Source organism: Rattus norvegicus, chromosome 5 (genome assembly GCF_036323735.1).
Source record: "Rattus norvegicus strain BN/NHsdMcwi chromosome 5, GRCr8, whole genome shotgun sequence".
Taxonomy (NCBI): domain Eukaryota; kingdom Metazoa; phylum Chordata; class Mammalia; order Rodentia; family Muridae; genus Rattus; species Rattus norvegicus.
The window spans coordinates 138,230,573-138,250,504 of NC_086023.1; the positions used below are offsets into that span (position 1 = coordinate 138,230,573).

General features: G+C 47.1%; 1 protein-coding gene across 31 annotated transcripts in view; it reads right to left on the reverse strand.

The window, feature by feature from the left end:
• Ccdc30 (coiled-coil domain containing 30) overlaps nt 1–19,932 on the reverse strand; it is a 93,399-nt gene that overhangs the window by 18,506 nt on the left and 54,961 nt on the right. For 26 of the 31 annotated variants that reach the window (XR_005504969.2, XR_010066618.1, XR_010066620.1 and 23 more), the window contains 4 exons: nt 15,145–15,324; nt 12,196–12,405; nt 9,941–10,095; nt 4,426–4,570 (listed from right to left, as the gene is read on the reverse strand). Coding sequence is in view for 27 of the 31 variants with exons in the window: in XM_039111208.2 (XP_038967136.1) it covers nt 4,426–4,570; nt 9,941–10,095; nt 12,196–12,405; nt 15,145–15,324 (690 nt within the window). In the remaining 4 variants the exon portion in view is untranslated. The remainder of the gene's footprint in view (nt 1–4,425; nt 4,571–9,940; nt 10,096–12,195; nt 12,406–15,144; nt 15,325–19,932) is intronic. The other 5 variants (XM_063288612.1, XM_063288613.1, XM_039111215.2 and 2 more) reach the window with 1 other exon arrangement.

The window sequence follows — 19,932 nt, forward strand, 5'->3', positions numbered from 1 at the left end:
GGCATATATGGAGGAATGGATTTCTAGGAGGCTAAGCTGGGGAGGAAGGACTGTAAGATTGAACGGACCAAAGCTTTTGAGGTGGATGTGCTTATCGGAGTTACAATTTAAATTTATCTAATGATTTAAGAGTGTGTGTGTGTGTGTGTGTGTGTGTGTGTGTGTGTGCGTGTGTGCGAGTGTGTGTGTGTGTGTGTGTGTGTGTGTGTTTATGCACATAAGTGCAGTACCCAAAGAGGTCAGAAGAGGGTGCTGAACCCACTGGAGCTGGAGTTCCATGTGGGTTGTGAGCAGCCTGAGGTGGGTGCTGGGAGCTAATAAATAAACTCTGATCTTCTGTAAGAACAAAAAGTGCTGGTAGCCAGTGAGCCGTCTCTCCAGCACTGGGATGTGAAACGTTAATGTGAGCCTCTTGTGTAGCTTTTCTAAGTTTCAGTTGACTGAAACTTGGACGCAATAACCACAATATTTAATAATGTATTAAATAGCATTACGATGTTTGGTTTTGTGTTTGTTTGTGGTTTTGTTTTTTTTGTTTTTGTTTTTGGTTTTTTTTTTTTTTTTGAGTCTTACTATGTAGTTCTGGCTGGCTTTGAACTCACAGAGATCTGCCTTCCTATGCCTCCTGAGTGCTGGGATTAAAGGCACGTGATACTGTGCGCAGACCTCAAGCTCACTTTCAAACAAAGCTATAGCACTTCACAGGCAGGGCCAGTGCACTGCAAGAGCAAACAAGTGTGGTGCTTCCTCCCACACACTGTATCACTGTCACCATCCGTTTTCCTTACACATAAGCATACTAGTGTGTGTGAAAGAACTTACAGGATAATTCTACTGTTGCTACCATTCTTAAGTATTTGTCTTATTTCTATTCATGTGCGTTCGTGTGAATGCATGTGCAGACAGGTGCCCTTGGAAGTCAAAAGGATAGTGTCACATCTCCTGGAGCTGGAGCACAGGTGTTTGGGAGCCAACCTACATGGCTGCTAGGAACACAACTAGGGCCTCTGCAACAGCAGCAAGTGCTCTTGACCTCCCAGCCCTTTCTCCAATGGCCTCCTATTGTTAATTTGAACAAACTATACAAGATCAATTAAATCGAAGTTTTCATTTTATCTTTTTAAAAAAGATTTATCGGGCTGGAGAGATGGCTCAGTGGTTAAGAGCACTGACTGCTCTTCCAGAGGACCTGAGTTCAAATCCCAGCAACCACATGATGGCTCACAACCATCTATAATGGGATCTGATGTCCACTTCTGGTGTGTCTGAAGACAGTTACAGTGTACTTATATATAATAAAAGATTTAGGGGTTGGGGATTTAGCTCAGTGGTAGAGCGCTTGCCTAGCAAGTGCAAGGCCCTGGGTTCGGTCTCCAGCTCCGAAAAAAAGAAAAAAAAGATTTATTTATTTTATGTGAGTAACTTGCTGTCACAAGTTGCCAGAGTTGTAGGCATTTATGAGCTGCCTCACAGGGGTGCTGGGAATCCAGCTCTGGTCCTCTGGAAGAACAGCAGATGCTCTAACCTGCTCCCCTTGAGCCATCGTGACTGAACCTGACAGTGCATCAGATTTACAGCTGATCTTCAAAACCAGGGTGGGGAGAGCTAGGCCAAGACCTGGGATGGTCCTGCAGACCAAGCCCTTATTTTGTGGGATCTGATGCTGTCTTCAGGCAGATGCTGTCCGCTGAATTAAAACTTTTACACCTTGTTGGTGTGCACTCCCATACAAGATTGTTTTGTGTGTGTGTGGGAAAACAAACAAAAAAACCAACAAACAAGAACAACAGTAAGAACCCTACTGTCTGGCTTCAGAAGTGAAGTGCTGATGTAGGGTGGGCTCACAGAGAGAATGCAGGCTTGCCTTTCCCTCTAAGTGTTTACTTGAACACACGGTCACGGACACGAGCACACAGCAGGCCAGATATCTTTGGCCCTGGAGGAGGTTGCTTCCCTGTGACCTCTGGATCCTCTGGGTTCGTTGGAAACTCAGGAGCTCCAGCTCGTCTCACATCCAGCAGCTTCGCAAGAGTTTTTCCCTCATGTATTAAATACCTTCTTTTTTTGTTTGTTTTGGGGCTCAGGGCACACAACCCCCAAACCACTAAATCACGGATCAGGACGTGCCACAATGTGTTTTTTTATGCTATTTTTATGTCAACTTGACGAAAGCTAGGGTTATCTGAAAGGAGAGAACCCCAATTGAGGAAGCCTCCATAAGATCCGGCTGTAGGCCGCTTTCTTTCTCTTTCTTCTTCCTTTCCCTTCCCCCCCCTCTCTCATTTCTCTGTGTATCCCTGGCTATCCTGGCACTCAGTCTGTAGACCAAGGCTGACCTCAAACTCAAGAGCTCTGCCTGCCTCTGCCTCCCTAGTGCTGGGATTAAAGGTGTGCACTACATCCCTGACTGTAAGGCATTTTCTTAGTGACTGATAAGGAAGGGAGGACCTAGTCCATTGTGGGTGATGCTATCCTTGGGCTTGGGGTGCTGGGTTTTATCAGAAGGCAGGCTGAGCAAGCCATGATGAGCAAGCCAGTAAGCAGCATCCCTCCACGGCCTCTGCATCAGCTCCTGCCTTCAGGTCAGGCCTTCGTGAGTTCTTGCCTTGACTTCCTTGACTGATGGACTACAGTATGGAAATGTAAGCTGAATAAACTCCTTCCTCCCCAGCTTGCCCTCCCCCAAGTCCCTCAAAGATAGGATTTCCTTGGCTGTCCTAGAACCAGGCTGGCCTCAAACTCACAGAGATGCGCGTGCCTCTGCCTCCTCGGTGCCGGGATTAAGGGTGTGTGGCACCACTGCTTGGCTCAAACTTGCTTTTGGCCATGGTCTTCCATCATAACAACAGTGGTGCTGACTAGAACGCCTCCTGTGCACTTCCTTGGTGTTTTCAAGCTTGTTATTCTGAGAAGCTACAGGCACGAGAGCAGCTCGGAAGAGCTATCATTTGTAAAGGAAATTTACATCTATTCAGGAGATGCAAGTCAGCAAGTTACTATGTCAGGAAGAGGGGCGTGTGTGTGTGTATGTGTGTGTATGTATGTGCGTGTGTGTATGTGTATGTGCGTGTGTGTGTGCATGTGTGTATGTGTGTGTGTATGTGTATGTGTGTGTATGTGTGTGTATGTGTATGTGTGTGTATGTGTGTGCGTGTGTGTATGTGCGTGTGTGTATGTGTGTGCGTGTGTGTATGTGTGTGTACGTGCGTGTGTGCGTGTGTGTATATGTGTGTATGTGTGTGTACGTGTATGTGCGTGTGTCTGTGTGTGTATGTGTGTATGTGTATATGTGTGTGTGTGTGTGTGTGTGTTTGAGAGTGATGTGGGCGTGTATGTGCCACAGCTGTCATTACAGCCATCTAAGGATAACATCATTATCCTTGTCTTCTCATCTTTTAGACAGGGTCCTCCTTGCTTTTCTACACTGTGCTCCCCAGGGTCCCTGGACTTTGAATTTCCAGGAGTTCTCCATTCTCTACCTCCTATTTTCCTGTAGGAGCACTGGGATACCAGACACTGTGTGTTGGGCTTTTACATAGGTGCTGGGGATTCAAACTCAGGTCTTCACACTTTCATGGCAAATGCTTTACCCTCTGAGTGATGTCCTGGGACCACATTGGAGCGACTTTTATTTGTATCTGAGGTGATCCCTTCCTCACCTTATAATTCCTCCTCACACCCTCCCACAACTTGTCTCTACTGTGTTCCAGAGGTCCCAGAGCCTTTTCTAGATCACTTAGGGTGCTGAACAGACTTTGAACATATGATGTTTTAAGTCTCATGTTTTGTGGACACTCATTCATATATGTGTATTTAGAACGGTCTTACTCCTATTAATTTGCCATATGTTGATTACTTTTTAAAAACATACATTTTTTTTCAATTTTTTTCTTTTTTTTTGGAGCTGGGGACCGAACCCAGGGCCTTGCGCTTCCTAGGCAAGCGCTCTACCACTGAGCTAAATCCCCAACCCCTTTTTTTCATTTTAAGTATAAGAATTTTCGCCTTCATGTATGTCTGCGCACCACACGTGTGTTTGGCCCTGAGGCGTTCTGAAGAGATGTAGGATCCCTTGGAACTGGAGTTACAGACAGCTGTAAGTTACAATGTAGGTGCCTGGAATTGAACCCACGTCCTCTGGACAAGCAGCCTCTTAATCAGTGAGGCATCTCTCCAACTCCTATTAATTTAATTTACACCTAACCCGTCCTAGATAATACAAGGAAGTCCTGTTTCCTTCCCCTCCATTTGGAGACACATCTATATCTATGTCCACAGTCTCCATATTTCTATATATTTGTTTTCCCAGCTAAATTCGGTAGGTTAAAGTGTGCTCAGTGATAGCTGAATTAACAAGTAAAGATGGAGACTCATTCCAGTCTGTGAATACACGGAACTGGGGACGCTCTCCTGCTACTTTCTTACCTCTTCACACTTTCTTCTCTCGATTTCCAGTTGTTTGCGTAGAGTCTCTTGTTGCTGGGAATTGGCTGCTTCCTGTTGGCTCTCCTTATCCTGCAAGGTTCTCACTTGTCTCTGGAGCTCATTTACATCCTGGTCTAGAAGAATCCTGAGGGCAAGCAATGCACAGCGGGTCACTCTGTGGACTGCCACAGTCTGCAAGTGACTCCTAGACCCAAAACTTCTGGGCCAGCACGAGGGAGCTTGTCATTTCAGCAGAGGGAGGTACAGTTATATGTCTGCAGGATAAGGGGACCAGTGCAGGGAACCTTCTACATAATAGAAACTTTTCTTTAATTCTCTCTCTTGCCACCAAAACAAAACCATGAGGAAGAAATAAATTTCCTTATGGCAGAGATAAGGAAGGTGTGGCAACAAGAACAGCTAGGGCAAGGCTGAGGTGGGGCTCTACTCCGGAGTCTACTCGCCTTCTTCCCCGGTGCTTTACAACTTGGCCCATACAATCTTCGAGCTCCAAGCGTTGCTGACACCGGTGTGCGCATGGCAGCCCTGCTACAGCCGACTCAGGGGCTGATGCGCTGCTGCTGCTGCTTCTGCCGCCGCTGCATCATCAATGGGGAAATCCACACTGCCCAGTGAGTGCCGTCAGTACCCGCTTTTTCAGACAGACTCATCAAACTCAGTTCCTGGAAGACTTTCTGAGAATTTCAAACCGAGACTCTCTTCATCCCGGACATCTTGAGGGATATGGCGACGGGAAGGGTGAAATAACACCGATGGGCAAAATTCTCACCTGTGTGCCAGGTCTCTAAGATCCTAAAGCTGTCCAGACAGCTTTGTGCTCTCCAATGTATGCATTCTAGGCAACCGCTCGGTTACTGAGACACTGACTCAGGGCTCTGAGGGCTCCTGGCTCTGGCTCCCGGGGTTCTGCCCGCTCCTGGTGCTCTGCTGGGTCCCGGGGCTCTGCGCCTCTCGCTCTCAGCTTCTTTGGATGTAAGCGCAGGCACACTAAAGATTGTTGGGGCTTAATTCTTCCAATCACACCTAACCCTACACCAACTTCCTCACTGTCGTTTCTGCTTTATCTAAATCACTATGTGCATATCTGAGAAGTCATCTCTGTCTTCTTTATGGTTCTGTTAAGTAGCCAGTTAGAAATTAGCAACCTTAGAAGACAGTTGGGCTGGACCTTTTCTTCATAATCAATAGCTTAGAAACACAAGCATAGGAACAGTAGTACTGGACAGGGGAACGGGCCTGAGTCCTATCCCTGACTCTGTGAGAAGATGGCATCCGGGACCACTTTGAACATCCGTATACTAACTATCTAGACTGAGCTCAGGAGCCCCAAACCTTACACGATTACTGAACAGCAGGAGGCATTTCTGTAAGAGCAAGGGCAAACCATCGTGTTCTCCTGGGAAGGTCAGTAAGACGGGCCTGTCAGTCTCCTGGAGACTTTGGACACGGGACAAAGGCTGCCTAAAAGGGGGATGTGCAAGGTCCCTTGCCTGTGCTGTCTTCTCTTTCTCTGAAAGCTGCCGATTTTCTACACTATGCTCTGCCGGTCTCGTCTGAATTCTCTGGCAGACATTTCACCAGGACTGGGGAGCTGAGGGCAGCCCAGAGTGAGATCCCATGACAGCTCCATTCTTAGTTTTGGTTCAAGGGACTGGGCAAGAGCTAAGCCCCGGAACTGAGGGGATAGTGAGCTGTAGGACTGAGAAGACCTCGGATTATCCATAGTGCAGCCTGGGAGTTCAAATGGAAACCGACAACTGGGAAGTCTGAATAGAAAAGGCACCTCGGGATTTGCTAGAGAATGCTAAAAAGGAGATGCTTCACAAAACACATGGTTTCAGCAAGGAAACACTAGCAGGTCTTGAGGCTGACAAGGTCCAGTGAGATCCTCCTTTCCCTGTAGCCTGAGTCTCTTCAGCAACGTCATCTACACAGCAGGCCATTTTCTTCCTTAGTCACAACAGAATCCTGGAGCTTCCTCCACTGTTTTTGGTGTTGACAGTTGAACCCAGGGTCTCGTGCCTGCCAGGCAACTGTTCTACCACTGATCTACACTCCAACCCCACAGTCCCTTTAGTAAAACCCTTCAGTGGTGGCTGGCCAGGTGGTGATGGTGGTGATGGCAGTACCTTTAATCCCAGCACTCAGGAGGCAGAGGGCGGGTAGCTCTCTGTAAGTTGGAAGCCACCTTGATCTACAGAGCAGCGTTCCAGCCAGGGCTACACAGAAAAATCCTGTCTCAGAAAAAACAAATCCCTAAGTGGCTCCCCATGGCTCATATGGTAGCCACCTTTGTGTGAACCAGGCCATCCTGCTTTCTGGACCCATTTTCTCAGCACTCTCCAACCTCAAGCATTTTCTTCATTTTCTCAGCACTCTCCAACCCCAAGCATTTTCTTCATTTTCGCTAGGGAACTTCTTCCCTTCCTCAGTCAGACCTTCCCCAGGGGTTACTCCTCACCCCACACTCCCCCACCCCGTCTTTCCCTTTCTTTCTTCCTTTGCCCAGTGGTCACCTCTCAGCTCCTCCCTCCCCTGCCCCCACCCACCCTCCTTCCAAGCGCTTACATATTGCTGTTACTGAGGAAGGCTGCCCCAAGCCCTCAGTTCCACAGCCAGTCCTGCTAGGTGCCTCCACAGCCTTCTGACCTCCTTGCCACAGATCACTACAGTTAAAGTGTCTCAGGACAAGGGAATTCATTATGGCAGTATTCACACCCCCTGCCGGGGTTGAAACTCCATCCATCTGTGTGTGTGTGCATGTGCAGATTTCCATGGAGGTCAGAAGACAGCGTGCAGGGTTGATTCTCTCCTTCTACCCTGGGGGTTTCTGGCACTGAACTCAGATTGATAGGTTTGGTGGCAAGGATCTTTACCTGCTGGGGTAACGCACGGATCCTCAAATTTCCTTAATTTTTTTTATTATGAGTGTGTGTACAAGTGTGTGGTGCACATAAGCCTTGGTGTGTGTGTGTGTGTGTGTGTGTGTGTGTGTGTGTGTGTCGTGTGTGTGTGTGTGTGTGTGTGTGTGTGCGCGCTCGCACTATTAACTCACAGGGCCAGCAGCTGTAGAGCCCCATGACAGCCACCTGCTTCACAGCTGCTCAGACACAAGGAAGCTGGCAGTGCAGCCCCAGTTCCAGGCCAATGGTCTGAAAACCCCATGGATGGCTGCTGGTACAGCTCCACGTTCAGAGGCTGAGGAACCCAAGTCTGAAGCCCTTAGAGCAGCAGCGAGGGAGAGCGCGGTCTCCTCCCCTCACCTCTGACACTCCATCTGGGCCCCGGCGCTCACTCAGAGTGGGTCTCTCCTACTCAGCACACTGACCCACAGGCCCATCTTGTCCAGAAACCCCACGGATGCCCAGCTGTGTTTTGCCACTGTCGTAGGCTACCCGGTTGAGAACATTTTGAATGAAATGAAAGAAATTACAGACTTTGTGGGGCGAAGCAGAAGCAGAGAAACTGGTGCCAGGAGATGTGTGTGTTATAAAGGAGGGAGAGACTAAAATCAATACTCAGAGCTTTCATCATAAGAAGCCAGAGAAATAGTAACATTATATACCAAAGACAAACAATAAACTGAGTAATAAAACCAAGAACCCCAGTCAGCTGTGACGGAGCATGCCTGAGACTCTAGCACTCCAGAAGCAGAGGCAGGAGAATTGCTGAGTTTGAGGCAAGCCTGGGCTATCGAGTGTGTTCTAAGATAGCCTGGACTATGAAGTGAGACTGTGTTGTCTCAAACCAGAACTTGGGAGGTGGCAGCATAAAGATCAGGAGTTCAAGGCCAGCCTCAGCTATATAAAGGCCAGCCTAGGATGCATGAGATTCTGTTGGAAAGGGGGTGGGGGTAGGAAGATAGATTAATGGGATCAGGAAGAAAACAGAGAAAGTGAAATAAACCCAAAAGGTAGTTCTTTGAAAAGACCAATACAGTTGACTAATTTCTATTTGGGCCAGCAAACCAAGATGTATAGGATATAGAAATTACTAATACCAGAAATAAAACAGGGGTTTCTCTATCGATCCCACGGATATTAAAAGGACAGTAGAGGGTGTTATGATATCATTATTGCATCTTAAACAATTGTATGCCCACAGATGTAGTAGGTTTGATGATGAGTGGACTGCATTATTGAAAGATGAACATGATGGAAAGTCATATACAGAAAAACAGATAATGTGGACGCTGCACTGCTATGTCCGCTGTAGAAACTCAAGTCTGCAGAATGGTGTGCTTATGTGTAGTCCCACACACTCTGGGGAGGCTGACACAGGAACATCCCTTGACCCCACAAGTTTGAATTGCCTGAGCGATTCAGCAAGACTCAGAAAGGAAGACTGAGGGTCTGGAAAGATGGCCGTGTTGGTACATGCTGGGGACCAAATCCCACTCTTCCATAAGAGTGCTCTCAACCGCCGAGCTCTCTCTCCAGCTCACCCCAGCCTCGCCATATCATTTTAAACATGGGGTTTGCTCAGGTCACTTAGCTGGCCTTGTGGCAGGCTTGCTGGCACCTCCTGAATGTGTGGTTGATGTTTTCTGCCCCTTGACCTGCAGGCCTGGATCATCTGGCAGTGTCTTGTCAGCTCAGTGTTCTGCGTGCTTACCTTTGGGGCGTCCTTCTGCTTCCTTGTGAGCAGGCCTTGCAGCTAGCTAGGATCTAACTACATTGTGACAGGCTAGCCCACCATCTCTCGAGACATGGTGGATGAGGCGAGTGTTTCTGCATGGTGTGTCTTTGAGTTTATGCAGTCTTCCTGCATACAAATATCCAGCCAGAGCTGGAGGGGTGGCTCAGCGGTTAAGAGCACCGACTGCTCTTCCAGAGGTCCTGAGTTCAAATCCCAGCAACCACAGGGTGGCTCACAACCATCTGTAATGGGATCCAATGCCCTCTTCTGGTGTGTCTGAAGAGAGTGACAGTGTACTTATATGTAATAAATAAATAAATCTTAGAAAGAATATCCAGCCAGTCACTCTCTCAGACATTTATTCAACAAACATTCACTCAGTGGTGTTTTGTGACAGGTCCTAGCACAGAACTTCTAGCTATAGCTAAAGTAAGATTCTGAGCTACAAAGGGTATATAAACATCTCCGTGTGGTTTTGGTGGATAATATAACTTTCTCAATATTTATATATGACTCATTCTGAATATTATACAAATGAGAAGCATCCATCACCACAGCATCCAAAAGAATGCTTTAAGTCACAGCCATAACAGTTATTTTAAGAGGAAAAATCAATAGTTCTTATCTGCTAGCAGTTTCTTGATGCTAAAGATGCCTATAAATGACCCAGAACTATCTGGAAGAACATTAGCCAATAAAAAAAAACCAACTTCAATGAAGCCTGAGTCTGCCCAGATCACACCAGAAAGCCAGGCAAGGGGCACGTGAGCCTTCAAGGGGGATCCCGGTTAAAGCCAGTCGCCAGTGTTCTGGGTGAATCTGTGCCCGAGGAGCCCCACGCTCTGGCGGTCCTTACCTCCTCTGCTGCTCCTCCTGGCACTGCTGCTTAAGCCTGGCCTCTGTGCTCTTTGCTTCCTTGATCTCTTCCTCTAGCTGCTTCCTCCGCAAAATGCAAACATCTGAAAGGCAGACTTGTCGAGCGTGGTCTAGTTTCTGCTGCAGGTCCAAAATCTTGGTTGAAAAGGTAAAACATTGTGAAGGGTGTGACCCTTTCCCAACAACAAACACTACATTTAACTGAACTCTAGCAAGTACCTGTGGTAGGAGTCGGGGTGGGGGCAGGGAGCTGCTGTTAGCAGCACTTTCAGATTTTGTGTAAGTCATTCTCACACTTCAGACTGTGAAAAGGACCTGTATGTGCACACTGTTGGCAGCTTAGCACAAACATGGTGTTAATGGCCTGTGTGTTCTGTTAGCCATCCCCACCACCAGTCCTGGTGCTCTGGAGGGGACGAGGTTGCTACTAGCAGAAACCAGGCTGACTCGGTGGTTCAAGTACCTGAACCAAAACCCTCAGAGAATGAGGATGAAGCAAGGATGACGAGGGGCAGATGGGCTAGCCTGCACTAGCAAGTGCCTGCCTGCCTGCCCCTGTTTTGCCTCTCCTATTCCCTACATAACCTGCTGGCTAGAGGTGAGACAGAAGGTGGGTATTTTCAGGCATTAATCCACTGTCTTCTCGGACTGCCAGCTCTCTAAATAAAGAAAAAGGGTTTTTGTTGTTTTTTGTTTTTGTTTTTTGGTCTCGTTGTATAGCTGGCCAGGAACTCACTCTGTAGACCAGGCTGTCCTCAGATTCAGAGAGGTCCACCTGCCTCTGCCTTCCAAGTCCTGGGACTGAAGGTGTGCGCCACCACACCTGGCGTAAAGTGTAATTTTAAGATCTGGTTTCTCTCTTTTGTTCACTGGCTTCTGCAAGTGTCAGCAATGAGCCACTGGTGTCTTGGTCACACCCGTCATTCACTGTCGAGGTTACAGCTGCTCTTCTGTATCCTGTGACACTGCACAGTACGTGTCTCTACTTTTATGCTGTGCAGAATGATGTCCCTCTGAATGAGTGCACCCTCATTTCCTGACATGCGTATGCTATTCAGGAGTACTTTCAAGACAGTAAGACAGTCAGCCACAGAGGGAGACATGTATGCGTGCACACACACACACACACACACACACACTCACTAACACACATAAGTGTTGTATACTATTGATACCTTGTTATAAGCAATCCAAAATGCAAGGGCAATATTTGAAAATAGCCAATTTCACAGCAAAAATCTCTCTTGAAAGGCGTTGGTGGTGCGCACCTTTAATCCCAGCACTCGGGAGGCAGAGGCAGGTAGATCTCTGAGTTCGAGGTCAGCCTGGCCTACAGAGTGAGTTCCAGGACAGCCAGGGCTACACAGAGAAACTCTGCCTCACCCATCCCCTCTAAAAATTACAAACTAGGGTTGGAGAGATGGCTCAGTGGTTAAGAGCACTTGGCTACTCTTGCAAACAACCTGGTTTAAGTTCCCTACACCCACATGGCAGCTCTCAACCATCTGTAACCCCAGCTCCAGAGGACCCAACGCCCTCTACTGACCTTCTCAGGCACCAGGCATACATATGGTGCACATACATACATATATGTAGGCAAAACACACACACACACACACACACTAAAATAAATGAGTCTATTGTTTAAAGATTACAAAATAAGTCATATAAACAGTCAATTCAAATGAGAGAAAAATAAGTTCTTTAAAATTAAAAAGTATACATGTCCTATGACTTCAATCAGATTTAAGTTCATATTATAGTTTTAATTAAATATACATTTGCATGTAGAGAGGTGAATATGTGTATGTGCACATGTGTATACAAGATAAGGGGTGTCCTTTGACTCTCTCCACCTTATTTTTTGAGACCGGGTCTCTTGCTGGCCTGGAGCTCACTCCCTCGGCGAGGCTGCTTGACCAGTCAGTTCCAGAGACCCTTCTTTCTGTTGCAGGCCTGCCCTGTGTGTTCTGGGGATCTGAACTCAGATCCTCATGCTTGTGTGACAAGCACTTCACTGATCCAGCCATTTCCCCTGCCCTGGAAGCTTACATTTCTAATTCATGCAGTTTTCAAAAATGTACAAGGTTTATTAGAATGGTAGGGGCATATGACATAAAATTATTAACGAGAGGAAGACGCGGGGAGGGCAAAGAGAAAAGATGAGCCGGGCACCTGTCTCTTAAGGCAGGGCTCCGGCTGTGCGTGCCGCTTCCTGAGCATGAGGACGGTTACCTTTTCCTGTGCTTCCGCTGTTTTCGATTTCTCCCGAGCCAGCTTTTCCTGTAGGCCCTGCTGGGACTTAATGCTCTGCGTCTGCCTAAGTCCTTCTAACTCCAGCTCCTTGACTTTCTGCTGACAGAGCTTCCACTCTGCCATGAGGGAGGAGTGCATCCTGGCGTTGTCCAGCAACTTCTCCTGGGCCTGCTTGAGTTCAATTTTGATCTATAGTTGGGGGATAGGTAAAAAAAAAAAAATCATAAAATCGGGGCCGGGGATGCAATTAAATGGTAGAAAGCATTCTCAGGGCACTGGGTTCGTGTGCGCACTTGCACACATAAATATAAAAATTAACACGATGCTAGCAAGATGGCTCAGTCAGCAATGGGGCTTGCCACTGAGCCTGATGGCCTGAATTCAGTGCTCTGGATGCTACATGGTGAGAGGAGAGAACGACTCCAAAAGCTGTCCTCTGCGCAGACAGAATCAGACGAGTGTGTGGGTAAGTCATGTGCCGTCCCTAGAGTTGAACAACCCCACGTTGCTCTCTTCTTAGAGTCCCATTTATGTACAGTAGCACACACACACAGTGGTGTACATGATGGTGGTCTCCAAAAGGTAAAGAGACAAACCAGGAAGCTTTACAGCTTATACTACCTAGGAGAGAGTGCGTCACCTCTGAGTTGGACATTTTCAAGTACAGCCTTACCACAAGAAAACTCAGCAAGTCCAAGGGGTGAGCAGGGCACTGGACTGGAGGAAATGAAGAAAGCAGAGAGTGGGGTATTTGGTGCACTGGGTTGGTTCAGGGTCGCGAGACCCAAGCCTCTTGCTAATGAGGGCGGCACTCTCCTTTCCTAGCACACTGTCCATTGACTCCCCAGGCCAGGAGCTCTAAAGGCTGTGAGAATCAGTGATCCCACAGGCATGGGGACTGGGACGTTGCTCAAGTCAGATTGCACGGATGTAAAAGCTGTTAAGCCTCTGTCTCTATGGTGGCTTCTGCAGCCCAAAAAGGAACCAGTACAGTGTCCTGGTGGCACACTGTGAGGAAGAGACTTGGATAGCAGTAGAGAAAGAGTTCTCAGAGCTGCCAGTATGCTGGCTTGGTTCTGTATTGTGCTAGGTGGTGTCCACGGACATCCACTTTCTAACGGGTTAAACTGCATATCATTATTTTACACACATTCTTTGTAGTATAGTCCACAACAGATTGGTTCAAAGGTAATAAAATTAGTATTCTGGGATGCTAATTACTGTAGCATGCCTAACGGTAGGGACCCAGAGTTTGATCTTCTGAGTGGATTTTAGGAAATCAGTCCCACAGTGGGTAAGAGCATAGACTGCCTTGGTGGCACATTCCCAGCCCCCACATCAGTGGCTCACAACTGCCTGTAACTCCTACTGCAGGCTATCCAAGGGCTCTGGCCTCTGTGAGCACCTGCGCTCATGTACACACGCACCCGTGCACACATGTATGCACGTGCACGCACACACACACACACACACACACACACACACACACAAACTCGGTCCATGTGTTTGCAAATCTAAGGTTCCCAAAATGACTCCAGGCTGAGGAAAAGCTCGATGTGCAAAGTGAAATCTACTCACGTTTCAGTTCAGATTCTGAAATTAGTTTTGTGATCCTGGTGGCCCTAGCTGCTCTGAGGTTTATGAGGTCAAACTATACATAAAAGGTGGCTACTGTACATGATACCACTGCACGCCTGGCTCCAAGAGAGAGGCTGCAAACAGTAAGCAGCATCTTCTCTCTTTATGGCGTGGTCGTTTTTCCATTTCTGAAAGACTGCCTATTGAATACATATTCATAAGGGGCCATTCTGGTCATTGTATCAAAAGGCAGACATGAGATTGCTTGAGTGGTCAGGTGAAGTTGGACATGGTGACGTGTGTCTGTGATCTCGGCATGTGACAGGAATAAGATGAGTTTTTTTTTTTTTTTTTTTTTTTTTTTTCCGGAGCTGGGGACCGAACCCAGGGCCTTGCGCTTGCTAGGCAAGTGCTCTACCACTGAGCTAAGTCCCCAACCCCAAGATGAGGAGTTTTCATGGGGATCTTATTCACAGGAACAAGATCAGCGTTGCCTTCATGGTGATTTCAAGGCCAGCCTGGTCTATGGGATACCATCTCAAAACAAACAAACTGATCTAAGAGGCCTTCCGTTTGACACTCCAGGTTTCTGCCACTCCCAGTTTGGTGGTGCTGGGGATTAACCCAAGGCCTCCCACATTCTAGGCAAGCATTCTACCAACTGAGCCCCATCCAGTCCCTGAATATTGAAATTTAGAACCTTATATAGGGTTTCTAATATGTATTAGAAACCAAGTCTGTAATGTGTAATTTTAGAACTGAATTGTATCTGGAAGAATACATTATTTATATGGTGCCTTGTTCTGAATGTTTATGTGTTTCGAAAAACAACTGCGAATCTGTGCCACCCCCTCCCTTTATGAATACATTTACGGGGGAGAAATACATCTGGCTATATGCAACTAATGTAGGGAGACCAGTCACTAAGATCAAATGTTAAAAATTTGAGATAAGGGGCTGAAGGGATGGCTCCGTGGTTTGGAGCACCGACTGCTCTAAAGCCCAGCTCTGACCCCACAGGCCCTGAGTTCACTTCCCAGCCACCGCATGGTGGCTCACCACCACCTGTCATGGGGATCCGATGCCCTCTTCTTGTGTGTTTGAAGACAGCTACCGTGTACTCATATACGTAAAATAAATCTTTTAAAAAGTGTTTGCCTATAAGAAGAAAAAAAAAACATTCGAGATAAGGATTTCAACCGACCGCTATACCCTTTGTGTTTACGACCGACAGCATCTGCACCCTGTTGGCAGCCGAGAGAGCGGAACCGTGACTTAGCCCCGCCCCCTCACTCCTCACCCTACGACTGAGGACCTGCAGGAAAGGCGGTGCGTGCGCGAGAGAGTTACCTTGAGGTTCTCCTCCTGGAGCAAACTGTTGTGTTGTTTCAAGTCTAGGCTCCGGCCCCGCTCGTACCGCAGCTCCTTCTCAGCCGAGTTGCTCAGGATCTGCAGGCGGTGCAGGTTCTGCCGCAGTTCCCGCAGTTCCCCTTGATGCTGGTAGCTTGCTTTCTCTCCAGATGTTAGATACTGAGGCAAACATTTTAAGAGAGAAAAGCGCTTGAGAGAGCACCACAGGCGGTCTGTAGGTTCACACCGCCCGTAGGGACCTGAGGGCTTCCGGAGACAGTTCCTTCTCCTACAACAAACGATGCTTCTACATCCATGGGTGCTCGGCGGTGCTCCTGTAATTCAAAAGCTTCCACACTGGACTGCACAGGCCATCGGGTTATGGGAACAAAAGCAGCCGTGCACGGATAACTAATCTTTCAATTTCTAATATCAATGAAAGGCAAACAAAATAGAGGATTTTTTTTAGAGTAAAACACTCCCTTTGAGTCTCAGAACTACAAAACCCCTTAAGGAAGAAAACAACCAGGAACCCACACTATTTTCTAGTTTTCTAAAAACAGTTTAAGCTTGTTTTATTTAATGCTTATGAGTATTTGCCTGCATGTATGACTGTGCACCCCTTGTTTGCCTGGTGCCTGAGGAGGCCAGGAGAGGTCAGGTCCCCTGGAACTGATTGTTCTGGTTGCTGGGAATTAAACCTGGGCCCTCTGGAAGAGGTGCTCTTAATTGCCAAGCCACCTCTCCAGAAGTTTTAAATTTTTATTACATTTATGTGTGCGTGCGTGCGTGCATGCATGTGTGACAACTAGAAGACAACTCTTGGGGCTGGAGAGATGGCTCAGCGGTTAAGAGCACTGACTGCTCTTCCAGAGGTCCTGAGTTCAATTCCCAGCAACCACATGGTGGCTCACAACCATCTGTAGTGGAATCTGATGCCCTCTTCTGGTGTGTCTGAAGACAGGTACAGTGTACTCACATACATAAATCTTTTAAAAGAAAAAAGAAGACAATTTTCAGGAATTACTGAGCCATTTCACTATCCCAGCTAAAGAAAATTAATAAAATAACAATTGGATACAAACGAAAGAGGGCTCAGAGCCAGTTCCCTAGTCTTCCTTGGGACAATCAGTGAGAGCTGCTAGCTTTCTGGGGGCTGTTAGCGGAGGGAAGCAATCAAGGAAGCAGCTAAGGATCAAGCTCTAGGTTGGCCGTGGTTCTCAACCTTCCAAAGGCTGTGACCCTTTAATATTCTTCCTTGTGTGTGCGACCCCAGCTACACAATTATTTTCATATTGTGAAATTCCTAACTGTAATTATGCTACTGTTATGACTTGTAATGTAAATATCTGTGTTTTCTGATAGTCTTAGGTGACCCCTGTGAAAAGGTTGCTTGACTCCCAGATGGGTCACAACCCACAGTTTGAGAACCATTACTCTATAGGCTGTAGACCTGGGTTTCACTGCTTCCTCAATGTGGGCAAATACCATCTACCTTATTCCTAACTAAAGCCTCTGTTTCTCCACCTGTAAGATGCACAGATTATATTCCCACGCCATCATATCGCTTAGTGAGCATGGGTGGTTTAGTGCAGTACCCACAGCACTATGATATACCCAAAACGTTAGGAAAACATTAAGTTCTAAGTCTATAAACTTAATATTTCATCCAACTTGGTTCAAGAATAGTAAAAGGGAATCTCACCTGAGCTAGTGTTAACCAGACCATGAGCATCCACGGCTGACCTCACAAAATACTTCTCACGGACACAATGCTCAGTCTTGCCCATGTGAGAGGCTCCCACGATTCTTTCCCTACTTATAAGGAGGGAGGACCCATTTTGAAAGGTCTGGCATCTGGCTTGTCTGTTGTTAAAAACTGTCCATTTAAGAAGATTATGGGAATATAGCACCATACTAGATACTACTGTCTGGCATCAGGGCTGAAGAACACTCGCACATGAGAGAGAGAGAGAGAGAGAGAGAGAGAGAGAGAGAGAGAGAGAGGAATAGTCATCAGTGCACAGACCCTGACAGAAACTATCCAAACTGTACTCAATTCCTCATTTCCTTGCCATGAAATCGAGAAGGCTCAAAGGTTAGAAGGACCCAGGTTCAATTCCCAGCCCTACATGGTGGTTCACAACGGTCTGTAACTCCAATCCCTGGAGGTTCGACACCCTCTTCAGGCCTCTTCAGGCACTGTGTGTGACTGATGCACAGTCATACATGCAAATACACATACACATTGAAGAAAGATTGTGTTACAGCTGAAGTCCCAACAGATATAATCAACCTTCCATGACTGAGAAAGAGGGGCTTCCTTTCAACACATCTTAGTGGTGCACTGGATATTTGCATACAAGATGGAGGTGGACTCTTTCTTGTGATACACACAGTATTTGATAATGGATCCAAGATTTAATTATAAAGCTAAAAGTATAGAAATAGTCTCAGAAGAAACATGAGAACAAAGCCTTCTCATGCTCATTTAGATAAGACCCTGAGACCAACATTTATAAATAGATCTGGGCGTGGTGGGGCATACTTTTAGCCCCAGCCCTCAGGAAGTCCGAGGCTGGCCTGGTCTACAAAGCAAGCCCAGGACAGACAGGGCTACACAGAGAAACCCTGTCTCAAAAGACCAAAAAACAACCCCCTCCCAAAAAACCCCAAACAACAAAAAATATAAACCAAACCAAACCAAACCACCACCAACAACAAAAACCAATAAAAATGGGGTATTATACACCAGTACTTAGGATGCAGAAGCAAGCAGATCTCTGAGTTCAAGGACAGCCTGGTCTACAGAGTGAGTTCCAGAGGACAGACAGGGCTACACAGAGCAACCCTGTCTCAAAACAAACAAACAAGCAAACAAGCAATTGCAAATGGGGCAGTGTCAGGGTGGGAGAGTGAGATGGTGGGGTGGGCAAGGGAGATAGCTCAGTGGTTAAAGCACTTGCCAGATAACCAGAGGTCAGGTCCCACAAACCCACGTAAAATGATGGTTGGGTGGGTGGAAGTGGCAGCCTGCCTGTAATTCTTGCCTTGGAAGGCAGAGGCAGACGATCCTCTGAACAAACTGATTAGTCAGACGAACCCTATCAGTCACTTCTGGGTTTGATTGAAAGACCCTGTCTCAAAGATAAGACAGAAGACTGATCAGGGATGATCCCCAACATCAACATTGGGCCTCCACGCATACATGTGTACATGTGTGTCTGTACTCACAAGTAAGCAAACAAGGATCCAGACATCGCACACATATGCATGAAGAATATTTTATAAATGGGTGTTTATCTAATGAAAACGTGTGTATCAGTGGGTAGTGACAGGAAAATGAAGAGAGACAGCCCACTGTTTACCCTGCCTTCAAGAGAACACTATAGCCAGCCTTAGTATGCCTTTGGGTTTCCCATGCAATAAATTTTTACAACCTAAGTTAAACGCACAACTTTAAGTTATAAACTCTACCATACTTTGACATAGAATGTTTGGGGTGTGTGTATGTGTGTATGCACGTGTGTGTATGTGTATGTATACGCCACATATCTCTGGGTGAGACATGAGAGAACAGCCTTGGAAAACAAGGAGGGAGCTCTCAGGTCAGAAGTGAGTTTGCAGCCTGGCCCGACTGGCAACAAATATCAGTACATCCATCCCGCTATCCAACGCCACCAACTTCCTGGACGGAGGGGTAGCGTGGGAGCTGGGGTTAGTTTTAAAGCTGCAGAAAGGTGGGCTTAGGTCCTGATCTTGCTTATGGAGGTGTCACAGCTCTCTAGATCATATCCAGACACTGAGCTTCCCTAATGCGTGCACGCATGTCACAGAATTCTGGGACGACAAATGCATGTGGGCAGACGATGACGGCTTGTGGTGGTCCCTACGGTTTGCTTGGGCTCTGCTCTCACACATGCTGATACAGACCTTTTCAACCTGGGGCGCTCGTCAACACTCTGTGCTGTCACCCCACACTGCTACACTTTGAGCTTTGAGCGAAGTTGGCATCAACGGGTGGAAGGGGAGATCTGCTGGACCAGGAGCCATCACACGCATGAGCCCCATCGACCTTACTCACTGCACCCAGGTACCTTGGTTGAATAAATACGAACTCAACTCTTTTCAATAACTCAGGGTCATTAGGGGAAGAAAGACGTACTAAACTAGACTAAAATTTCCTGAGGCCCCAAGAGGCTGTGCGGCTGTAGAACTATCTGCCCTTCCACAAAGGGACAACACTCGAAATGTCCTTAGGATTTTTGCATATTCTGTAGTCAAACTTGCTTTTTGTCATTACTGTGGGGGTGTTCTTGGTTTTGTTGTTTGAGAATTTCATACATTTGCATAATGTGCTTTGATCAACCCACCCCTATTCCCTGCCCTCCAATCCTTCTCCCACCCTCTCTCCTCGTCTTCCCAGTTTGTGCTTTGGCTCTAGGCATTGACTAACAAGAACTTCAAACAAAGGGGGAAGATAAACCAGATTAACAAATTAGTCAGAAATTACTTTCCAGACATAAAGTTACATGTAGGCAAAATGTCATCCCCTTAGCTGAGCATGGTGGCACGGACCTGTGACCCTATCACTCAGGAGTAGGGCCAGCTTGGGCTACATTCTGAATTTTCAGTCCAGTCTGGTTGCAAAGCAATACCCTGCCCCTCAAAACCAAACAAATCACCACCAACCAAACCCCAAACGACAATGATGACTTTGCAAATCGTTAGGTTTCCCTTTCCACATCTTCCCATACCCGTTGCCCAGTGTCTAAGGAGGGGAGGGGC